Source organism: Idiotropiscis lumnitzeri, chromosome 11, assembly GCF_059441095.1.
Source record: "Idiotropiscis lumnitzeri isolate Australia: NSW breed Sydney's pygmy pipehorse chromosome 11, RoL_Ilum_1.0, whole genome shotgun sequence".
Classification (NCBI taxonomy): domain Eukaryota; kingdom Metazoa; phylum Chordata; class Actinopteri; order Syngnathiformes; family Syngnathidae; genus Idiotropiscis; species Idiotropiscis lumnitzeri.
This window is the reverse complement of record NC_142401.1, coordinates 610034-634052: the sequence shown is the minus strand read 5'-3', so window position 1 is coordinate 634052 and position 24019 is coordinate 610034. Positions and strand designations below refer to the sequence as shown.

General features: G+C 44.1%; 3 protein-coding genes across 7 annotated transcripts in view; 1 reads left to right on the top strand and 2 right to left on the bottom strand.

The window, feature by feature from the left end:
* The window catches only part of r3hcc1 (R3H domain and coiled-coil containing 1), a 31666-nt gene that overhangs the window by 5326 nt on the left and 2321 nt on the right, over nt 1-24019 (top strand). The window lies entirely within an intron of this gene.
* On the bottom strand, nt 456-20142 carry loxl2a (lysyl oxidase-like 2a). Of its 2 annotated transcripts, XM_088308527.1 has the most exons (15): nt 19950-20142; nt 19320-19415; nt 17999-18298; nt 15837-16012; nt 9266-9474; nt 8462-8678; nt 8216-8399; nt 6955-7106; nt 6573-6740; nt 4019-4184; nt 3657-3897; nt 3460-3575; nt 2581-2717; nt 2372-2483; nt 456-1480 (listed from the first exon to the last, which is right to left on the bottom strand). In XM_088308527.1, the coding sequence occupies exons 3-15, from the start codon at nt 18288-18290 to the stop codon at nt 1410-1412; spliced, it is 2241 nt and encodes a 746-aa protein (XP_088164653.1). In that variant the 5' UTR covers nt 18291-18298; nt 19320-19415; nt 19950-20142; the 3' UTR covers nt 456-1409. The 2 variants fall into 2 exon arrangements, with proteins under 2 accessions (XP_088164653.1, XP_088164652.1); XM_088308526.1 differs by lacking the exon at nt 19320-19415.
* LOC148326635 (transforming acidic coiled-coil-containing protein 1-like) overlaps nt 21479-24019 on the bottom strand; it is a 28399-nt gene continuing 25858 nt past the window's right edge. For all 4 annotated transcript variants that reach the window (XM_088308524.1, XM_088308525.1, XM_088308522.1 and 1 more), the window contains one exon: nt 21479-22762. In XM_088308524.1, coding sequence (XP_088164650.1) covers nt 22697-22762 — 66 coding nt within the window. In that variant the 3' untranslated portion in view covers nt 21479-22696. The remainder of the gene's footprint in view (nt 22763-24019) is intronic.

The following is a 24019-nucleotide window of genomic DNA, read 5'->3' as shown; positions in this document are numbered from 1 at the left end:
GCCTCTGACTTTGTTCACAGATGTTCGCAAACTCTTTCAACAGGCGAAAACATTTCCTCTTGTCGCCAAAAACCTTTCAATGTGTTCAAACTCGCCAGTGAGTGAGTGACTACTTGACATTTTAAGCAACAGCTCATTATTTTATACAGACACAAGAGAACTTTAAAAACTAGGAATATTGTGAACCTCCCTAATTCAAAGCTTTATAATAGGGGGGGGACAATTATGGTCATTGTGGTCATATGTGTGTTGGCATTCATTTGTATCATGTTGAGGATAAGCGGTTCAGATTATGGATGGAAGGATGTCCCGTCAAGTGGCATTTTGTGATATAAACACATTATTCTTCTGTTTAATTGTTTTCATATTTAGCCTTGTGCTACAGTGAGTTGTCGTGCTTTTTAATTGTTTGTTTTCCAAGCATTCAAAACTGAGCTTTAATCACAGAAACAGAGTTGTGCTTTCACCTTTATTCCAGAAAATGTCATGCATTTCCACATTTGTATCAAATCCGCCTGGCGGCATGTGACTGACACCCTTAGAAAATGAAGGCAATTAGTAACATTTACAAAATGACGACAACAACACAACGGCATTTTCACACACACACATTTGACGCCCTGACAGCAATAATTTAATGGAAGACGAGGGGATAAAACACAAAACATGGAGAGCATGTGGAAGCTAAAAGTAAAACGTCAATAAATAAAAGCTTTTCAAAGTTGAGGTCAAGTATTTGGAAGTCAGAGACAGATACTTTAAATCGTGTTGCCCTTAAGTCATCAAGGAAAATGAAATGTGTTGAATTATTACCAGTTGATACTTTGAATTGATGTGGATATAGGATGTCAATTAAAATCAAATCAAAACAATTAAAAGCATCAATGTTGGAAACAGTCCAAGAAATGTCTGTCTTGCATTTGATATTGAAGAACTTCTCAACACAATGTCGCGCCATGTTTTTCCTGGACAAAAATGGAGGCGCGGGTTTCTTGTACTGACCATTCAAAGGTAATTGTTGGCACATTTCATTTACAAAAAAATATTTGGCTGCAATGTTCCCTGACATATTCATTAACAAGCACCACTTGTAAAAAAAAAAAAACATTTCCACAAAGACACCACAAAATTGGAGCTGTATCATTTTCTGAATCACAGTCAGTTTCCAAAAATATGGCCGCTTTTTAGCACATCGTCAGCTCATCAACAACAAAACCGATTTTCTCAACTTTTACATCTCGATAACACATTTGGTCAAAGGGTCTTTTCGAATGTAATCCCCAACGCTGCACATTCACATCTGTTCAAACGCGCCGAGTCTCCATTTGTACTTCACGTCCTCAACTTTAGCCTCCTTCTCCTTTAGTGGTTGTGATGCACTCCTCCGCGCTTCATTAATGAACGTCTGTCTACCTGTGCGAAAGCTGATTGGTCAGCAGCCCCGGAAATGTTTCTTCACTTTCTGAACTCCGGGAGCCACCTGTAAATCCAGAATAGAGGAGATGTTTTCTTCCCTCTCATGCAGAGGTGTGCTCCATCTTCTTGTGCAGACTTGACTCAGAAGAAGTGTAGGACAACCAGAGCTGGGCACTTGACCCTTGTTTGCCGGTCACTCCCCCGCGGCCCACCCTCTGGCCGCGATCTCTGTACTATTCTGGCCTCGACCCTCCGGCCTTATTCATAAAAATTGTCAGACACCCGGCCCCGTTAAAAAAAAAAAAAAGCGTCCGTGCACGATGCCGCCGCAAGAGAGATGCTAACGCCAGAGGTTTATTTTAACATAAAAAAAAACAAACTACTTTACTATTCAAACGTGCTTACGTTATTATGGGCTTATTATGGACTTATTCGTCTCCTTCTTCCTTCGTCTTCTCCATGAACGTGGCCAATACAAGTAAGTGCTGATGTCGATGGTGTTCTAAGGATTGCGGGATTGCCCCCCCCCTCTTGCAATGGGATACCCAAGTAGCAGTTGGGACGGGCGGGTTACGTGAGGTCTGAATAAGGAAACACAGGCACGCTTGAACACGCGTTGCTTTCTCACGTCTCCAAACACAAACAGTTGGTAGGGGCGCTAAAGACGCAATTTTTGTAGGTTCATCACAGGCGTGAGGGCCGATTTGTGCGCCGGACTAAAATCAACCTGCGGCCTTTTTTAATCAAATCCTTTTTTTTTAAATTTGTCACCCCGACCCCATCCCCAAAAAATGGGCCTCCGGACTGTTTCGCCCCCAGGACAGACTGCCCAGCTCTGATCACCAAGATGTACTTAAGCGGTCAAAAGGGATCAATGACTGTAAAGGGGTTGGCAATCGCTTAATCTGGAATTTGGACCAGATCGCAGTGGTCATGTTGCAAAGAGCTCACTCACCTATTTGACAGTTGTACATCCAGATGCGATTTCCGTCATAGCGACTGCGGCACTTCATTATGTTGTTGGTGTAGTCGGATTCTGCAACCTCGTAGTGTGGGTTGATCACCACCTGAAATAGCGCTCCGTGTCATGTATTTTTGTGGCATACGTGAACGTGGTCGTCGTCGTCATCATCGTGACGAGCGCGTCTATGATAGCTGACGTACCTGCAGGATGTAGTCGCCAGGCGGAACATCGGTGATGTCGATCCACTGGCAGTCAATGTCATGCCTGTACGTATCCGAGCAGCCCACCGTGATGCCCTGTGCTCCGAAGTTGGCGCATTCATATTTCTTTTCAATGCCTGTTGCCGTGAAGATCGGTCAGTATATTAAGTTGCTCTACTTTCATCATAATCAGAGTTTCTAGCTGTGGATGAAGGCATATTTTCTTGGCTCAATTGGGTTGTATGATGATGTAAATGCAATAGGCTACTTGAGTATTGTTACGGAACCTTAGGAGGCTTCTTCCGGCAAGAAAATAATTTCAGACGGGTTTCTTGAGCATGACGATGTTTTGATTGCATTAAATGGCCTCTGTTGTCTAATGATGGGCAAGTACCTATGCCAGGTATCGATATCGGGCCGATGCCAGCCTAATTTCAAGGTCTCAGGTCGTCGCCAATACCAGACAGTGATTGTTAAAGGAGAAGTGAAGTCTTTTTTCTTTTTTCTTTTTTATGTTAACAATAATTTACATGTGGCTCCACGAATCTAAAAGTGGTCCTCCAATTAATATTGCCCTGAGTGCAAAATTGACCCGTTTTGACTCAACTCAGGTGGTGGCCATGTTGTCACTTGCTGTCAACTGTGAACGATTTGACAGTTGTTCAGGAACCGACCAATCACGGCTCAGCAAACCCGGAAAACTGGTGAGCTGTGATTGGTCGTTATCTCGTGTGATGCCATTTTCAGTTGAGAGTTGACCCCCCACGAGATGGTTGATTTGGCTGCTTAATTCATATTCCACAACCCTATGTTTAGACGTGTGAGTGCGCATAAAATAATTTTTGGAGCTTGAAATGCTGAAACAACAAATGGATGTACCTTCTTCACAACGCGTGTCCTCCAGACAGAAGCTGGCTTTGTGACCCTCTGCCACTTTGGTTCCATTCGCATTCATCAAGTCATAGTGGGTGAACACCTCCATGCTGTGGAAATGTCTGCGTATAGATTGGGAAAAAAATGGGGGCAAAGTCGCCATGAATGTGAACTGAGCAGCAGTTTATGTCATTTGGCCTCACCTGTGGCATTCATGCCAAGTCCAGGATTGATGCCCCGCTCGCGGCCTAAAGTCTGACTGGCCGTTGTTGTGGATCTGAGAGGAGAAGCGCAGCAGGCGGCGGTAAGAGTTGTGGTCGGCCTTGTCGGCACTGCTGGACAGGCACTTCTCTTCCTGGGCACATTGCAGGGCGTACATCGGCCTGTCCTCCAGGTATGCGGTGTGCTCCACTTCCTTGGCGTTGAGGACCAGGTCGGGGGCCGCTGGATAGGAGACATCATTTACATTTCGGGGTTGGGAAGCGTGTGTCTTGACGACACGAGCAACATGAGCCACAAGCGGTCCAGTACATTAAGCCCGGTTCAATGCATGACCCGTCCTTACTCAGAGTGCAGGACACCCCAGCCGCAAAGCGTCCACCCCCTTTGGGACATTGAATGTGTTTCCCGTGATGCAGGCACTGATCCAGACTGAGCTCAGTGCCCGAACATCTCACACCACTCATCACGATATTGTCAGCCGCAGCATCGCCTTGCCAGTACCAAGTTTCCTGATGAAAGAAGCACAGAAAACACCCGAAATGGATGAACCCAATGTCACGGCTTCCGCTTCATTTTCAAGACATGCCGACTTGAATTTGGAAAATAGCCTCTCTGTCACGACATGGCCACCTCAGGTTCACTCATTCTAGTGGTCTGTAATATTAATGAGCCCACACACAATTTGGCCTTAGCACTAAATCATCACATTATATTCGTGACAGCGATTCTTAGCCGTGCCCGCTTGAAGCCTATTTATCCCCTCCCGATTTCATGGTGTCAGTTTTGCTTGAATTGTAGTGACACAAGTTTTATAGTTGAATAGAATATAACATTTTGTGTCTCCCCTTTAAAAAAAAAAAAAAAAAAAAATCCTCTTGTTTTTTGTGAGCGCCCTGAGCTGCTTCGTTGGCTTTGGCCTCTCGTTTTTCATGCTTAATGTGTACTTTTATCATCTTCTCTCTGTGCCGGCAACGCTGGACGTGACCATGGTGGCTCATATTTCACAACTATAAAGAGTACAAGACAGTTAAAAAAAACAGTTTTGTGGTCGAGCAATGGCTGTCTATCATTGCCTTTTGATTTCATTTCAATGGTCCGCTGCATTTTTCATCGGCACACACTAGAAACGGCACATGTGGAATGATCATTTCGCTTTATTGCTGAGCAGCGTCGACATGAGCGGCTATTCGGGACTTTGGACCTCTTAGAGGTGCCCCAAAAAGCATCATAAACTGTATTAACCAAATGAAAAAAATGTGACGCAAACATCCGAGTCCTCCGTATTTTGTCAAAGTGTAAGCCCAAAATCAAATTGTGCTTCTTGGGCCGACTCTTTCCCTGATCCTTGTTCTGTGGAAGTAACAATCATCTCACGTTTGTTCTTCAAGTCAGCCCATATGTTTAACTATTTCTTTCTAAATGGCGACGTACTGCACAATAAAGCCTGACTCACCAGCTCGGACATTTTGCTTTTTTTTTTTTTTCTGGATGACTCATGTATGGAAACGTTGTAAGCCTTCCCATTATCTCACTGATAAATGTTCTGCCATATATCTCAAAGTAAACGACATAGCAAGCGAGGATGCGTCGTCCCCAAAGTGCGGACTCAGCCTCTTTCCTCAACCACATGGAAAGCGCCTTGTGAAAGTCAAACTTTCCGTCGTGACTGATGTGGAGGATTTACGACGGCGAAAAGAAATCTAATTGTGCACGTGAGTTAAGGGACAAGACAGGCAGGCGTGCTGTATAGCATCTCAGCGGTGGTTTGGTGTCATTTGTTCCATCTGTTCATGGCGTGCGGATGCTGGAGCATTTCAAGTCCAGACAACCTAAATCGAGCCTTAGCGCCACCACGAGGCACGATGTTTGTCAACCTTACAAAAAGGTGAAGCTTTGTTTCAGGTTAGCAACGTTACGTCAAACTACAACTCATTTGCAAACTTGAGTGATGGATTCTTAAGCATGTCATGAATTCATTTTATGTTGGTGAGCATTTGCACGAAGGTGCAGGTCCTCTTTGGAACGGTCCGGCCGGACCCCTTCAATCATAAAATGGTGCAGTCCCTCCCTCAACCCAAAATTGGTCCGCTGACATACAGAAGAATGAAGGAACCCAAAATGCTTTTTCAGTGGTTCAAGCTTACAGCGACATTCAAATTCGATTTGTTAACAATGTGCCTACAATATGTGCACTCATTGTTGCTCTTTTGGCGTCAAACAAGATAGCGTGGCATCCGCAATGCTGCCGCTCCAGCTCCAGCTGTTGTGAAATGCGCGATAAAAATTCAGTTGTATAACTTGATTTTTACGGCGCATTTCACAACCGCTGCAGCTGTAACAAAGCGCTTTCCATATGCTGTCATATATTGTGTTGAGGGAGTCAACGAGCATCTGTGTCAAGTCTCGAATATGGCGGACCCGCTGCCCGTTTACAAGTCGGCGTCTTTATTTTTGCCCTCAGGAAGCAACAAAGCTCAGGCTGCTGCTGTGAGCTGCTTCTAATATTGTCCTCACCTTCTGTCGTTACAAGTATGACGCCGTGCACTTTCACAGCTGTGCAAACTACAAGCGCCGTAATTGAAATGATGTTAAACGAATAGCTCCTGTCAAAATCGGAAATTATCTTTGTGCGGGCAAAATGTTTGGCCCTGCTCTCATATTGGCTCACTTTCGTTTGGCCGCTTGTACCGAGTGAATGAGTCACACTGAAACTCAAATGGGGTTTAAATATTAACATATGGGGGAGAAAAGGAAACATTCCCTCCCAAGGTTAGGATATTGATTTGTGTCAGTAGAGGTTGCTCTTGCTCAGTAAAAGCCAAATTGGAGTGAAACGGAACCTGCAACCCCATCATCTAAATCGGATGATTTTGATTTGGGGTGGAAGCATGCGCTACCTGGAAGGCGTGACTGGCAAATCCCAAGCCCAGTTGTCGGCACACCACCATGGCCTCCATCGTCCCCCAGCTCTCACTGCACACCGCCCCCCACGCCAGAGAGCCGTTCCAGGCTGTAAGAACCTCCACGCGGCCCTCGTAGGGATTACGTCCGCCGGACAACCGAAGCTGGGATGAGGACAAACAGACACGTGTGGCCACAGATGGCAAACGTACTCACACCGTCTACCCATGTAGACGTATAGATATTTAAGTTCAAAGATCAAAATACAACTTCTGTAGAAATGTTGAATTCGAATCCAAATAACGAAATAGCTGTACATTATTTCTTTGCACCATTGTGTATGTCAAATGTTAAAAAAAAAGAGAGAGCGCCACTCACTCTGTTGTGAAAGCCCATCGCAGGAACGTTACACTTGACTGCGACGTCGGACTCGTGGCTGCAGCCCAGAGCGTCGCCATTGAAGTGACACTCCGTCAAAGATTTCTCAAAGCCAGAACACTGCACCTCGTTCATGTGCACTGGCCCGATGCCTACAAAGGCAACCACGTGAAAAACTTTCTTCAAGTCCCACAATTTTAATTGTTATGCAATTACAGGAAAAAAGAAAGACACGATCCTACAGCGACGTCCAGCAATTAAATGGCAGCGGCCTCGCATGACTGACTGTTTTGTTGGAGACTGATGTTAGACTTCTCGGTAACTCGGTTATTTCAAGAAAACAAAATGCATGACATAAAAAAACCCAAAACATTCTTATTCTCAAGCTGAAAACAAGCAAATTCAGTGCCGCGCGTATTCCACAAGAGCGTGTGTGAGTTCTCCCCGAATGCTGGCTTTCTTCCCAAGTGACTGAGGAGGAATGTCCTCGTCTTGGTGATGTGCGGCCACAAATGTGCTCGCCACCGGAGGAATTAAATCAACAACCAGAACAACGCTGAGCCTGAAATTGCGGCACTCAGTCATTAACTTCCCTCCAGCTTGATTACTTTTTATTGAGAATTCTAAAGATTGCGTTTGCGAGCAACAGTCTCCTACAAATACAAATTTGGTTTTGTTACGTAGTCCCAAAAACCAACGTCGTCGTCATCATCATCTATTTGGAGTCTGCGTGTGGTTCCCTTTTGCAACCAGAGCTCAACTTCTGAAAAAGAACTTGTGCACAGTCCAGACAGAATTCCTCCTCTGGATCTCCGAACAGCTGTTTTTCTTTGCTGGAACATTTTGTACTCTGGTCCATTCTGAGAACATCTGTCTGACTAATTGCTTCAGCAAACGTGATTCCTTTCCAATAGTATGTTGCATTTCACAGAATCAGCTTGCAGAACACAAGACTAACGTTTTGTCCATAAAGTCGTTTGTTGGCCCTCTTATGCTGACTGAGATTTCATGAAAGCAGCAGGTGGTTTTGTTTTGACGGCTGGAATCGGGTTCAGTGGAAACCGTAAGCATATGATCACATCATTTAAAGAAGGAAGAGACCCGTTTCTGCCGAAAGTTGTATGTGGTTGGTGGTGGATTTTTTTGTCACTCTTCATTTTTACGCTCCCTTTCCATTTGGACCTCCTCTAATAGTTCTTCCTTTCCATAGTCATGTTAAAGCTTGATGCACAAGAGCAGTGAAGAGTGTGTTTGAGTGTACCTTGTCCCATACTAGCCCCGGTCAAGGCTTCTTTGGCGCTGCCGTAGCCCAGCTCGCGACAAACCACGGTGGCAGCTTGAATGTTCCAGTTGTCTTCACACACCGTACCCCACTCGCCGTTCCTCAACACCTCCACGCGGCCCTCTCCTATCATGGCTCCGCCTTTTAGTCGCACCAGGGGTTGCTGTGGTGGTGGGTGCATTAGACTTTGGGCTCAGTTCCTAAATCTTGTTGTGTCAAGTTTACCTCCACTCTGTACGCCTTCCTGTAGCCCGTGCTGAGGCTGGGAGCAAACGTCCGTCCAGGAACGCAGCTGACCACCACGGGCATGCCCTGCTCACAGGTGTGGTTGCCCTTCAGCTCGATTTCCCCGCCCAGTTTGCAATCCGACAGGTCGGCTTCGTTGCCAGCGCAGTTGATGGAGAAACCCCAGTAGTTCTTCTTGCGTCGCTTGGCCAGCAATCTGAGACGGGGGCAATAAATAATTTCAATTTCTTGTGTATGGATGGTGCAGAGTGCCTAGAAACTCAAATATAGAATTCAAATTACGATCAGTCATGTGGTTAATTGCATGAAATTAAACCCATGAGAATTAGAATGACCATTTTCATTTCAAACAAAAAAGTAGTCGTTTTTAACTTTGCTCAGAACATCTCAAAGAATTTAGAGACATCTGCCGGGAAATGGTAACGAATTTGTAGTGCCCCCTCGCATTTGCGGTGACGTTTCAGAATGCCAACGTGGTCACACTCCTGCTCAAAGGGAGCAAGAATGAGATGCGGCGCTGAGCATTGCACACACACGTTCCCCACTCAACGCAGCCTCTATCCGCTAGAATTCCTTTTGGGCTTTGTGTCAACTAATCTTCAGACTTGAGTCTGCTTCATCTCAGTGAGGAAAGCGCTTGAAGAGGCCACTGCCGGAAAACAAAGTCCTGACGCACGAGAACGTCAAATCAGTTTGCCGCCGTGCAGCTTTTCTGCGTCATGTGAGCCCCCGGAAAAAAAAAAAATGTTCTAAATATATTCCCGCCGGCTCATGACGACTTACTTGTAGGGCTTGTTGTTGAAGCGCTTGTCTGCTGGGAAGCCGTACATGCCGCAGATGACTCTGCTGTTCATCTCCGTCCAGTCTGCGTTGCAGATCTGCTTCCACTTTCCTCCGTCTTTCACCTCCAAAAAGCCTTCGGTGATGGGTGTCCTTTTTCTGTGAGAATATGTGGCCCTAATTCGCACGTCTTCCACGCTCACCGGCAAGCCCTGAGGAACGTCATGTTACGTTAGTCACACATATTGCTAGTAGGATGGAGATTGTTCCTGTTTACGGAGGCTGCAATATTTATTTGGCTTCATTAAGGCTCTCCGCCAGTGCAAAGTCTGTCCGTTTAAGTTATCTGATATGTTGCCATCTAAATGAAGCAAAATAATAAAGAGAATTAGACGATAATTAAAACAGTGTGATTATTATGAGGAAGTATGGATTTCATGTCCAAAATGCATTGATTCAAAATGCGGCTATGCACCCCCCCCCCCCACAAAAAATAAATAAATAAATAAATAAATAAATAAATAAACTGTTTGTATTGGACCCACATACATGGCCCGAATTTGACCGCCATTTCCCATTTATATTCTGGCCTCGTCTTGCAGTTCTTCAAATATTTTCAGTTCAAAGTTGTCGAATGATAGAGTGGAGAAAAAATGCAAGCATCCCACTGACTTGCAGTGTGCATTTTACATTTTTTAAAACTCACCCTATCACTTGAGTCACACTGAAAAATAGGAGGAGGAAATTGAAACTTTTGTGACATGAGATGCTTGATGAAAGGCTGAATGTAATTTTTTTTTTCTCCGTCTTCAGTCAAGTACAAATGGAAAGATCAGATGTGGAGATACACATCGACTCCAGTTTCATTGCGGAAGTCTTTCGATATACTTTAGGTCAACTTCTGATGTCGTGTTGTTTTTGTTGTTTATGTTGCAAATTCAGGATGGAAGCAACGGCGATTACTGCTGGTTGCAACCAAGTAATGCCCTCCATTTTGCCTCACTTGCTTAAACATCAATCAGTTTCACACAGTTGATTATTTCCTGACCATCAATTAGTTTGATGAAGCAATTATTATGCCTGTGAGCACAGGTTTGTTTTGAAGATCATGGTTTATCCAGATTGGCTGGGGGAGATCACGAAAGTATCTGTGGGTGGTCTCTGGGCGAGCAAAAAGATGTGTACCAACGTTTCCTGAGCACCTCTGAATCGAGCTGCAACCTTTGACTTCTGACCCTAGGAGAAAAACAACCCCCTGCCGTTGTTCATTTCCTTCCTTGAGTTGCTGCGGGGCGTCCGCCAAATGGTGGCTTTGGCGTTTTAGCTCCTCTGTGCAATGCTGACTTGCTTTTGCAAACCGCCAACATCCAGACATGTCGAACATGTTTGCCCACACGGTGGTTTCCGGAGATGGCGTCAGCCTCTGAGAATGTTGTGTAACCCCGCAGCAAATGGGGAGCAGGAGGGGCCAGTTAAGTCAGACTGTGACCTCGACCCTCCTGACTGCTGCGGTTTGAGTGGGACAAGCCGTTCTTTCATCAGGGGGGCATGACGTAAGGTTTTCCATCCCGAGTCTGGACGCAAAGGAGAAGACTTGAGAACTCATAGGTGATCAATGTAAATCCTCACTACTGGGGGGGTTTTAAACAGGCTTTATTGATTGTTAAGAGGAATGCCATTCATGTGATGTGGAATAATGGCGCTAACAATTGCTTCAAGTCGGTTCTGTTGACAGCAAAAGTCACTTCGCATCTACTTCATTGGCGCTGCATCTCATTTTATTTGTGCACAGTACAGAAGTGGTTTACGCGTCTGCCTTGCAGTCAAGAGGTCCTTGGTCGGAATCTCATCTCGCACTGCTTGCATGGATTTTTTTCTGGGTACTTTGGCTTCCTCTTACATTCCACACAGTTGTTTTTTCTTTTTTTTTCCCCAAGACACAAAATTGTCCATACAAATGAATGCTGCCCATTTACCTCGAGGCTGCGGCCACTTGCCGGAAGCTTAACGGGCCGTTTTTCCAATGACTGATAAGCATCATCAAATTGACAAGTTTTGGTGGATGTTTTGTATCATAATGAGAATCATTTGCAGTGGTGCAAGGCGTGAGGGCTAAAATCTTGGCCAAAACGTGCAAGTTTGAGGTTCAGACGGGTGCTTCCGGTGTTACTTTTGGCTCAGGAGGCAGGAAACTGCATGTTTGAAGCACGAATGTCGAGAGAGGATGTCAGGAGGACAGATAGCCACAGCTGGATCCAGTTCAAACAAAAAAAAAAAAACGCGCAAACCAGCAGACATAAACTCAGCCAAATCCTCTTTGGAAGAATCTCAAATCTGCACACATCTCCTGTTCATTCACAATGAGTGTCGACAGATGAAAAAGCTGTGACAGAACTCTGATGCCATGCATCGACCGAAAAACTCTTTTCATCATTATACCGCTCATCACCCCTAGGAGGCGTAGTTGTGAGCTTCTCATTCACCGCTTTGATTCAAATTGTTACTTCATTTCTGTCATTGGCGATTTCAGCTGTCCAGAATGGGAAATGAATAATGCAAAATGAATGAAACTCTAAATGACTAACAGAGGTGCTTATAATATTTGTCGTAATCACATCCTGGTTTGCGATTCACGGTCGTATGTTCCGTGCATAGGCAATGACGCAACATTCATGTCATGCATGATCTTGCTGACGCCGCATCAGATGCAGTTAATGCTGAGTCTTCATCATAAGGAATTCTTTTTCAGCAAAAAAAAAAAAAGAAGTCTTGGCATTAATACGCAATTATTTGAAGTTGGTTATGAGACAAAGTAATCAGTGCAAAAATCATCAATGTGTTGTGATGCTATCATCCGTGTCAATCGTCGTCTTTGTAACTCGCTGACTGTACTTGTGAATCATTCATTCCAAAAATACTGATTTTCTCCTCAAATGCATTCCCAGTTTACTTTGGCCACGTGCTTCTTCCAGTGCCAGCCAGCGTGTGTTGCTCGAGGAAGCCATGACTGAAATGTTTCCAAACTGTAGAGCAGACGTGTTATTTTAAGTGTCCGCGGTGACCCCCCCACCGCCCGGCATGTAGACATGAGACGCTGCTCGAGCCCGCGGCTCACAAATACTTCCACGACTGTGCATTTCTTCCACTTTTTTTCAGCCGCCAGACCAAACCTCACGTTTATCTGCACGTGACATCCCCTCACACACACACACACACACACACGCACACGAGCCTGTGCCCTCCCTTCCTCACGAACCCACCTTGCTTAAATATGGTGAATGTGAATCATTTTCATGCTGCGATGTAGCTGAAAATCTCTTTGAGATGACTTTCATAATAATATGGCCTGGCTTCCTGCCTTCCTCGCTTCGACTGGTGTATATATGTGCTTGCGTGTGCGTGCGTGCGTGTTGCACCGTATCACTTGCATAACAGCAGTTAAAAAAAAAAAAAAGAAATACTGAGCAGATGCTTTTACATTAATTTTATTTGAAATGTCCTGAGGTCATTTGGAGCTCCTGCATATACTTACTCCTAAAAAATAAAAACATTAAAAAATAATAATTTATTGCACTACAAGAATTCGTCTCCTTTTTGCGTCCAATTGAAGTGCAGTTTTACAACATTTACAGCCGATAATTATGGCCCGTGTAAATTATGGTCATGTGTATGATCCATATGAATATTTATGAGAGCTTCATAAACACCTTTGAGCCTAACGAATCAGGCGCAAATATGCATGACAGGAAAGCAGACTTTGGATTGCTTAATAGTTTCGGCCCTGATGGGAAACATGTGTTGATTCTGTCTCGGTTTCAATTCATAAGAAAGAATTTTGCCATTTTTTTCTCCCCTTGAGTACGCTCCTCCTCACAAGCCTCGCACACATATCGGGCTTGTTGCAGGCAAGTTGCGCTTTAACTCAGATTTCATTGATTGTTTTTTTATTTTTTGGGGGGGGGGGTGGCAGAGAGTGGCTCGCTTGAGAATTCTTGAAAGCGGACACCATTGCAGCTGATGCAGGCATGCAACCTTTAACCTCGGTAAAGCAAGGCTTGCAATGCCGCTTTCTGAATCTTTTCAAATGTTTTTTTGTGTTAGCTGCGAGTGTGTGTGTGTTTGGTTGGACGAAACACAATCATTGCAGTGGTGGGAAACTCTGCAAACTGCCTTGGATGTTTATTTCTCTCAACCAGACTCCATCTTATCAGAGGATGAGCTCATCGAAAAGACTTTTTTTATATAAACTTTGAGAGGTACACTATAATAAGTCAGAGTTAAAATAAGTTCTTTGCAAGCAGGGGGAAATACGTGCGGCCAACTTTCTGGAGAGCAAAATGAATAAAGAACTCTTAAATCATTTTGCTAAAATGACACGTCCCTCACAGTTTGAGGGTGATTCATTGTGCGACGGTGCCATTACGTCCCCCACTTGGACAAGCAAACATGACTTTGTTTCCTTCTTTCTCAAAGACTTGATCTGTCCTAATCGTCAACATCTGGAGAAACGAAACCGAGTTTAACTAACTAATAAGTCCATTGTCATGTTGCATGTCAAAATCAATCAATGTGGCCGAGTCTTGCCTGACGGACTGACTTTGCTGAGGCTTAAGTCAGAGGAAAGATGCAAGAAATGAGCAAAGGTCGCCTTTGAAATCAAGAACTAACTCGTGTTGTCTTGCGAATCAAATTTGTTTCCAATCAACAATCAAAATTTGTAATCAAGCGAAGGCGTAACTTTTACCAGTCACTCTCTAATGTTGTTATGGCGGGGTCCTTTCAAAAATATGTTCAGCTCTTTGCAAATTCTGTCTCTCTATATCCTATCTCGTATGATTTTCCATCACACTATTATTCTCTTATCTCATTTATATATTTAATTGAATTCTTGTTATATTGCACTGGAGAGGGGAGCTCTCTAATCTCGTTGCGCACTTGAGTACAATGACAATAAAGAGATTCCTGATTCTGATTCTCTAAGATGGATTAAAAACACACACACACACACATGAGAAGCATACCGTAAGAAACCAGTGCATGTGTTTCATTGCATTTGCGTGGCTGCACAAATGACACCCACGTGCCACAACAAGCATCCGACATCTTCTATGCTCCCCAAACTTAGAACCGTGAGGCGCACATGCTAACCGCTCGTCCAACGTGCCTCCTTGACCGCACAAAAGCCAAATATGTATAAAAGCTCGATCAAAAACTCAGCCTTTAAGATAACTAATGTAACGTTGCCACTCGATTTGCGTATTTTGTGTAAAAACATGACGTGACCAAAACATCAACAAACAAACCAGCTAATAATTCTCATTTTTAATAAACACCCTCAGAGAAGGAATCTTTGAATCTTCCGACGGTTGTAGTTTGCAGTCGCGTACGCCTGGGCTGCATCATAGCCAAGGAGTTCTCATATTTGGACGACCCTAATTGGCCACAAGCGCAACTTTCTCAGCGTGTCAATCCAAACGGATCACATTTATCTTTTTTCAAGCAGGTCTTGTTCTCGATGGCTTTTGCTCGCTTACTGCGTACACGCACCCGATGGCGTGAGCGCTCAACGTCTTTCTCACTCTGCTTCAACTTGAACGTACACGCGCCGCTTTGGCGACGGAGCACAAAACGCCAATTGATCAAGTGAAGGAACGTGCGCGCCAGTTGCTGGCCGGCGCTCCGACACGGTCAAAGAGCAGCCGCTCCGCTCGGCCCGTTCCTTTCTCCTTCCGCTTGAAAGGCCTCGCCCAGACTGAGGAAATATTTACAGGGTGGGGGACGAAATTGGCCGCAACACCCCTGGGACTGTAAACACACAACAAATACGGAACCAGAGGGTGCTACTTAAATACCCCTCCTGTAAAAAATGAAGTCATTTTTGGGCATTAGTAAGCCCTTGAAAATGTCCCTCCCAACCGGATACACACCGATTGGCTTCTTTGAACCAAACTTTTGCGGCTGCCCTTTTAGACAGGCATTTCATTCTCCTCTTTTGCTTCTACTCTGGTATGAATGTTCTGAGAAAATGTTAGATCATTGACCATCTCCCAATAAAACAAGTGTCGCTTCGTCCCAATTGGTCTGTCTCAAATGGGAAGCCGCTGCCTCAGAGGCTTTTCAGACATTTGCTTTACTTCCTCCCTGTCTTCGATCACGCCGACATTGACTTTCCATCTGGTGACGGCCGCCAGACATGATGAGATTCTCCTGCTTTCCAATATCAACCCGGGGCCTGGGGGGCGTGGGGTGGAATGTGAGGAGAAGAGTGTGGGCAGGCAACAAGCCTGACAAAGTCATTAGTTGACTTTTTGCACAAAAGCCGCACTGACGATGACTCGAGGTTTTCATAGAGCCTCAGCTTTCTTTGAATATGTTCTCGGTCTTGACTGGCTTATTTGCACATTTGGACATGCCGCCAACTCAGAAACAAGCGCTCGTATGTCACCTCGCGTATCCTGACCTGCTCATCAGATGTCTTGAAGACCGGATAGATCAATTTGAGCTAGGCTACATCCACAGGAGAAACTTGACGCGGCGCCAGTGCATGACATTTTGCAGTACGTGTTGATCCTACCTCTTCGCTTTTGGCCTGAGTCCGGATAAACTTGAAGCCTGGAATGCGCTGCTGGGAGCACAGCACCCCGACGTCCTCTGAATGTTTGCAATCGGTCACTCCGAAGCCGTTGGAGCGGCACCCGGCGAGGCTCTTCTCTCTGCCGTTGCAGTCCACGTTGTCTAGCCAGATACGGCCTGCGACGGACACGAGCCAAGAAAGGAAGCATCCGTCAATCAAGGGGCCGATGCAGCTGACTTTAGGCGAAAGGCGACCCGGCCTCACTTTTTACTTGGCAAACTAAGTCAGACTGTTCGGTCACTTGCGGAACGTGGCCAGCGGATTCATCTGAATCCACCACCCGATTGGAACCGGGCAAGCCACCAGACTGCCAACAACATCTCGGGAACGATCCGGATCAGAATAAAAACGGGAGACGGTCTGTCACTGAGCTGCTTGGAACATGATTTCATTTTTCCCAGTCTTCGCAAACAAGACCGGCTCTGCCAGTTGTGCTCGACTTGTATGATTGTCTTCATAACATTTGCCAGCCTTAAGGGGATTGAATTTTGAGAGCAGCTCGCTTTTAATGGCTTGCCTAAGTTGCACTGTGCTCCCAAAAACATCTGACTAACAATTGCAGTTTTTGCAGTAGCACTTTAGTAACTTTGTACGACCTTAAATGGCTTCACCAAAGTCTGTCCATTTGTTTTACACGTTGAGGTTTTTGTTGGCCGCTTGAAGCTTGTAAACAAGTCTACTTGGGAAAAGAATAACACTTGCTCACAACTACTGCTTGTCTACTTTCTTGACTTCATTTCTGAGAAAAGCATCTGGTTCTTTCTCCCTTGTGTTGGTCATCATGGAAAATCCCCTGATTTACTTTTATGGCTTTGTGTCTCCACCAACAACAGCTAAATTGTTTCTGTGCAAACAAAAACTGTTTTCGTGCACACCTTTGCGCGTATGTTGTCGTCCGCCCGCCTTAACTATCTTCCAACTTCTATGTCGTACAAATTTGTGATGTCAGTTGGGATGGCATTTAGAAACATTTTGAACTTTTTCATATTTTCAAGACTTTGGCGTGTGGCCAGCTGAGCACATTGTCCCTGCGCTTGCCCGGGTTCCCTCCGAGCACGCTGCCGTATTTCCACGTTCCTAAAACATACACGTTGTGCCAATTGGAGGCTCCAAATTGCCCATAGGCGTGAATATGAGTGTCAATCGGTATTTGTTTCTATGTGCACCGCCAGCTGGGAAAGGCCGCAGCCCGCCTGCAACTCGAATGGGATCGAAAGTGTGCAGAAATCTTGGTTGTTTTAGCAAACTGTTCACATTTCTGTAAACTTGTTTGTAAATACATGATACATGAAGTACTGAACTGCGGCTCTAATGTAGTCAACTGTTTTTCAGCATTTCTTTTTGGCGAGACGCTAAAACGACGCACTTGAGCGTCCGCCACGAGCCGTCTACAGTAGCGTTGTTGAAATCTTAACGAACACCTGCATCCATCCATCCTATTTTCCGTCTTACTGTCAAACTGACTCCTGTGAAGAAGGGCTTCAAAGTACCTCAACAACAACAGTAGCATTTGATGAGACAATGGTGGAAGTGGGGTGAAAACAAAACAAAAAGAAGAAAAAAAAGGAAAGTGTCAAACTGGAAACAGCCGCAGTCATTTTAAAAAGTCACATTTGGCCTCCAACTTTCTACACGACGCTTGACGGACTGCAAGCAATCACGACGAGTAAGCAAGCACGTCATGCGGAACGGTTTTTGTTGATAAGAACTCTTCTTGTCGAGTGTCAACAGGTGTCTTGCTTCAAGAATGTTATTTTAAACATGGCTGCCGACGGACATTCAGCAGCAGCTGCCCCAGAGGTGGAAATGCCATCCGTGTTTTTTTTTTTTTTTAACACAAATACAGGAATTCCCCCACATCCTAAAACACGTGCGAGCACAACACGCACGCACTCATGAACGCTGCCGATTGCCGTGTCTCACTTGGCTTCTCTGATATGGAAAACAAAACTTTGCCTCACTGATGAGACACGGAGGACGAAAATATGCAACCTTAGCCTACGACATGCTGGCTCTTGGCTCCAGAGTGTCCTCCTGCGTCCTTTTAATTGGAAAATATGAAATGAAGTGCACGTGAAAGGAGTGCCGGGGATTTTTCTTACCATGTCCCCTGCCGTACTTGGCCGAGGGTGACCATGACTCAGCGTCCGCAAAGCCGAGCTCTCTGCACACCACCTGGGCCGCGTAGATGGAGAAGTCATCGTCGCAGACCGTCCCCCACTCGCCGTTGTAAAGAACTTCAAGTCGGCCCTCGTGTTTCTTCCGTTTCTCTCCAACCAGACGCAGCTGAATAGCCGCTTTGCCCGACTCGCTTTGGGCATTGCACAGCAGCCATGCGCACAACACGATGCCCAAGAGGCCCAGGTCCCGAGAGGTTGTTGCGAGGCGCAGCATGAGGCCGTCTGATGGGAGAAAGCAAAAGAAGATTTGATGACATTTCTGTCTTGTCAAAATCAAGCCGTCCATCCATCCATTTATTGTTATTTTCCATCCCTCCATCCCTTTTCAAGAGCATCAGTCCGAACGCTCACATTGACGCGGACGGGCAATGTTGAGTCTTCACTTTACCAACCGTGTGTTTGCGGAATATGGCAAGAAAGTTTGGAAGGAAAGTACGATGAACCCTGGCGATGCGCTAATAGCGGATTGCACTAATCTGTGAGTAATTAAAACCCGCCTGAAAGGTTTTTGCAACTTTTGCCACAAGATGAGAGAGCATTTTGTGGGCTTGGAACGACATTCGAAAGGAGAGACGAGTGTTGTAACAGTTATGTTTGGCCAGGAGTGGCCTCCTCATCTGCACCATGAAAATCACGACCAGATTTGGATCTCAATTTCTCGCCCAAAAACGACACGTGGCTCCCAAACAGAATGTACAGAACCCTGTTTTAGGTCAAAGAGAAAGTTTGGATTTGAGATATGTAATCTCTCTTTCTTGCTGACTCTCAGTGACAGCCTAATGAGGACCAAATGTCGGCCGCCCTTGTCATTTATCTCAACTACGCCCGGAGGTTCTGCCACTGAGGTTCAGGAAAGAGTTGCTTCTGCCTCGATATTTCATGAGCAAGCATGTAATTGTCAGCTCAAGGAGCAGATGCCTTCGGGGAGGAATGTTTCAGGACAAAGTAGAATAAAGTGGGAGACCTCCACGTCACTTCTGAGCCAGGGGGAGGAGCTTGTTTTGGAGTTGACGTCATAGCAACGGGCAAACAAAGTGCCGTGGCGCATGCATGAGAGGCTAACCTGGAGAAGATGTTCACAGAAATGCAAACATTTGGCCACGGAAAACTTAAACTTTGAGACTTTGATCATCTACTTGAGGAAGGACTGATGCTCCTTTTGCGAGAGCATTTCATTTTATTTTCACAAATTCTGTTTGGACCCTCACGGGATAAACATTGAAATGGGAAAGATCTTCCTCACCCGCTGTCTAAGATGACTTCATGTGAAGAGCTGTATCAAAAAGACAGCAATCGCTGATGTATCGCTTCAACGCTCTTTTATTGTTGCGCTGCAAAACTTCATCACACAGACAGATGTGACCAACATTTTTTGGATACTTGATATTTCTACATCAGCAGGACCCGCTATTGGAAAATAGCACGGTGTCATTTCTGATGCATGCAAATGTACATCGTCCTCAACGTACAAATGATGAATTGAATACATAAATGCACATATTGTGAATATTAGCTTTTGGCACGTAACTCTTGATCACGATGGGTGACAGCGACAAACGTGAGGTTGTCAACTTTGTTTTATTTTGAATATTTGTTTGACCTTAAAGTGCAATTTCTGCCTGCGAGTAAAATGAGGAAGTGCAAGTCTAAATCTATACGGACCGCTGGGTGCCACTCTAAATCAAAGGCCTCGGGCCCTCGATTGATACGAAAGACGACTTCAACTTTGAATCAATGATGTCATCCATATTTAGTGGTGGAAGGACGAGGAAAAAGCAGAAAACTTGTGCAAATGAAATCTTCCAGTGTCACGTGAGACTTACAAAAGTGACGTCAAGCCTGAAATTTTAAAAGAAAGAAAGATAGATCTTACTTGTGCAGATGACGAGTCCTTCCCAAAAGTTGCACTTGATGTGTTCAACCTGTGCGAGCGTTTTGAGGTGTTAGGCTGCGCTTCTTTGTTCCTTTTTGTACTCTCGCTGGCCCTCCACGCTGTTCCCCTCACAGTTGGCGGGGAGCTCCCGTCCCACTCCTCACGCTCACATCGGCCAATCGGCGGCGGCCTCAGCATCCTGACCCCGCCCCTCAGTCCCACCCCCGGCCCAAGCGCCACCGGGCTTATACAAACACACTATAACATGAACCTGAATGCATCATAGGAAACGTATACTGTACTTTACATTCCTCACGCTTCCAATTTTAGGCATTTAATCTTCTGTTTTGTTTTTCTAAAATATGGAGACAGTGGGTTTGCAAAGTTTGAAGTTAGCGTTGCCACAAGCAGACCACATCCCAAAATGCCCCCAACACATTGAATTATAGGATGTTGTGCTTTTGTGTAGCTTCACGTTTTTATTGAGTATTGTGCCGTTTGAATTTCAATTCTGGCTATTTGGAACGTAAAATGCTTTCAAGCTGAATGGCACTCTCACTCAACTCACTCTGTGTGATTTTGCGTTTCAATAACAATTATTGGACCGTTATACATACAGCAGTTTGTATATTCCCAGGTCAGTTAAATGTTTTTTTTTTAAAATAATTTATCCCTATTAGCTTTACTCCATTAACAATAAAACAAGAATGAATAAGACAAATGGGAATAAAATCAATCCTTAGTAGGTTAAATGAGGTCGCATTGTGAGTGCCACTCCTAAAATGCGTTTCAATCTTGTCTTGACTTCAAGACGCCATCTAGCGGTGAGAATGTGCAAAAGTGACATCCATGACTCCAGCTTTGCAACTTGGAGTGCAAAAGATTCAATAAAATGCATGACTAAATGAATGCACAAAAATTGCTCCCATATTTGTATTCGTGACTTGATGCACGAATGGCTCAGATAAACTTTTTTTTTCTTCTTTACTGTTTGCTGAAAGTCAGCATTGATGTCTCGTGGGGAACGCACATACGGTCCAGCTGTTTGTTTTTAACGTCACTTCATCGCTGGTAATAATCTATTGCTGACATCATCACTCAACCTGTGGAAAACTGGATAATTCCTTCCATGGATGCGTCCTGCATACAAGTTTGAAGAGTAAATTGCTCGTTTGTCTTTAACGATTGTTATCCATGCTAAAAAGTTCAGAGGCCTGGTCTTATCTTTGTAGTCAAGTCGCAACACAACCGCAAAGTTGCATCTGCAGACTAAGCGCATAACTTCAACCTTTCAGCGTTTACGGGCCACCTCACCTTTTTGCGGCGCTTCCAAATTCAAATAGCTGAGATGGTCGCAACTGAAGAAGGCCGCGTGAGGAGGAAAAGCCGTTGTCGTTGTTGTACGCTGACAAAACAAAATGCCACGAATGGCGTTTTGACTTTGAAAGCAAGTTAGTGTCTGCATGTCTGCCATTTGTGCCAGTTAGTCATCACGCAATTGTGCAGCAATTAGCTGGGAGAAAAACAGCAACCATCAACTTTTTATTGAGGAATGCACAAAATATACCATACAATTTGAGTATACTGTCGTACAAATATGAAGTATAAAATGTACATGCTGGGTTTTTATGTTCATCATTTGTCAATATTTTGGCTATAGATTGTGCTGAAAGGAGTCTTGCGTGGAAGAGCAGAGCCGCGCATGGCCGCGTCTGCATCTTCGCTCGGGTTCAATCGCACCTGAGAATGTCATCAAACTGCAAATTCACATTGTGTGCAATCACGTCATGGGATGGACGCGTGAGACGTTCACTTTGGCCACGTGAGGAACTTACGGAAACACGTTTTTCTCCATTTACAAAATAGACACAATAAAGGCACACCTTATTTGGAGACGAGATCACTTGGGGGGAAAACATGGTTGAGACCAAATCTTCCCATACGTGGCACAGGTTTCGGAAAAGTCCACGTGTTTTTCCAAATTTGCAAAAAGAAAGAGGTTGTGTGACTGAATGTAAGATTGACTTCATTTGAAACGCTCCCACAAATGTTCAGCTCGCTACTTTGCAAATCTGTAAATATGCACTCTGCAGCACATAAAAAGACGAGGCAACGCAAAAAAATGTTTTAAATTACATTTGCAGAGACATCTCCAAAAATATTTTTGAAAATATATTTCAGTAGTTCAATTCAAAAAGTAAGTCGTTTATGTTCAATAAACACAAAGGAAAAAGGATTTTTTTTTCTATTCTTGTGTACTTTGTTTTGAACGATATTTATTTAACGATTGCATTTTTTTCTGCAGTTAGCTACAAGCCCAATTATAAAAACAAAAATCCTGAAATATTTCATCATCGATCGAGATCAATTTCACCTTTTGAATGAAATGACTGAAATAAAATGTTCGATTCTGTCGTAATTTATTGCGATGCACCTGCAATTCAATCAAAGTAAACACATTGAAAATAGTCCCCTTGGATACGAAAACTCATCAAGAAACTATGAACCCGCTTCCGTTCAGGCACTCACTGCGTGTCTGAATTTGTAATAATTGTGAAAGGTCAACGACATCCTTCATTTCAAGTTACACAATAGTCAATAAATGGTGAAGCTTCCATGTTGTCAAACTCTGCCTCCCTTTTTGTGCTCGACTTCAATATTTTAGGATGAGGTATGCAAACATGTACGATATCCATTCCGGATGCTTGAAGTATGTTGACGTGCACCTACGAATTCTGGGTGTGCTCTTATTCCGTTCCCAATTTGGCAATCAGCTCATCGCAGATCTTTGTGAGCTCCTCAATCTCCTGATTCTGTGTAAATAAAAAGAACATTAGTAGTCGCAGCTGAACACAATTTTTGGTGAGTTTGATCTGATAGCTCTTTTTTTTTTTTTAAACTCATTTTTGGGTGTGGAATCCAAAACTGATTTCAGTTTTTCCTCTTGCACGTCACGTTTTTGAGCTATAGCTTTCTTAAAAATGTGTACATATGTATGTAGATAAAACATGGTGATGGCATAGTTAAAAGCTTTGAAAATAAAAATATATATAATTTTTTAAAAAAAAGCATGAAACCTCCGAGGGTTTGTATGTCCTGGTTCCAATGTTAAGAGAAAAGACAGCACTAATACTCTTAATTCCTACTGTGCTAGCTTTCTGTTTGCTTTTGGGAGCTGCACACACCTCTCACTGTGCTGTCTTAATTGTGATCGCACAAACAAGTTGTCACGTAGCTGTAAAATGAGTTCAATTGTCCTGAGCTGGCAAGTCTTGCAACAGCTACTCAGTGGAATTTTGCGTATCTGGTAAAAAAAACAAACTTGACGGGCTATAAAAAAAAAAAAGAAATCTGAATGCAATTTTGGAATCAGCATGCCAATTTTAGTCTTAATCAGGATTAAAAAAAAAAAAGAAAAAGGAGAAATATTTTTTTTTCTTTCAAATTGCTCCTCAGTGTAGTAGTCAAACTCGGTTCATCTGGCTGTTCATTAAATTAAATGCTGCCCTCTTGTGTCGTTTTGGGTAATTTTTCAAAGGGGTTACATCACTGCAACTTTGCAGATGATAAATAAAAGGCCATGTTTTCATGAGTGAGAGAGAAACTTGTAACCACAATTATTTCATCCATTATCTGAGCCGCTTCTCTTTCTTTTCACGAGAGTCGCGGGCATGCTGGAGCCCATCCCAGCCGTCTTCGGGCAAAAGGCGGCGTACACTTGCCGGCCAAATGCCATGAAAATGTGTAGCAAAAAAAAAGAAAAGAAAAGGCCCTTCCATGCCGATGCCATCAAGCACAGAAATATTTATTTTCTCTATTTCATTCGTAACTCCAATATGTCTTGAGAATTTAAGGTCAATCACTTTAGTCGAATTTTGGAGTAATAGGGCAACCGTACTAGTCTATTAAGTAGATGAATCGTCTCAAGTAAGCCTGTTAGTCTCAAAGATAACACCTCTGTCCTATTTATAATTACTGTAAATATTTGAAAAAAAACCTTGTAGGTCATAAATGTAAAACGTCATTATCATCATGAGCCGTTCTTAAGCTCACATGGTTGCAAACGGCGT

What these genes read in the sequence shown, in the direction of transcription:
- loxl2a (XM_088308527.1), bottom strand. Translation starts at nt 18,290, where the DNA reads ATGCTGCGCCTCGCAACAACCTCTCGGGACCTGGGCCTCTTGGGCATC. An exon ending in CTCAGGCCAAAAGCGAAGAG is followed by an intron (nt 9,475 to 15,836) that starts GTAGGATCAACA and finishes GACGTTCCTCAG; the next exon opens with GGCTTGCCGGTGAGCGTGGA. An exon ending in TTCAACAACAAGCCCTACAA is followed by an intron (nt 8,679 to 9,265) that starts GTAAGTCGTCAT and finishes CCCCCGTCTCAG; the next exon opens with ATTGCTGGCCAAGCGACGCA.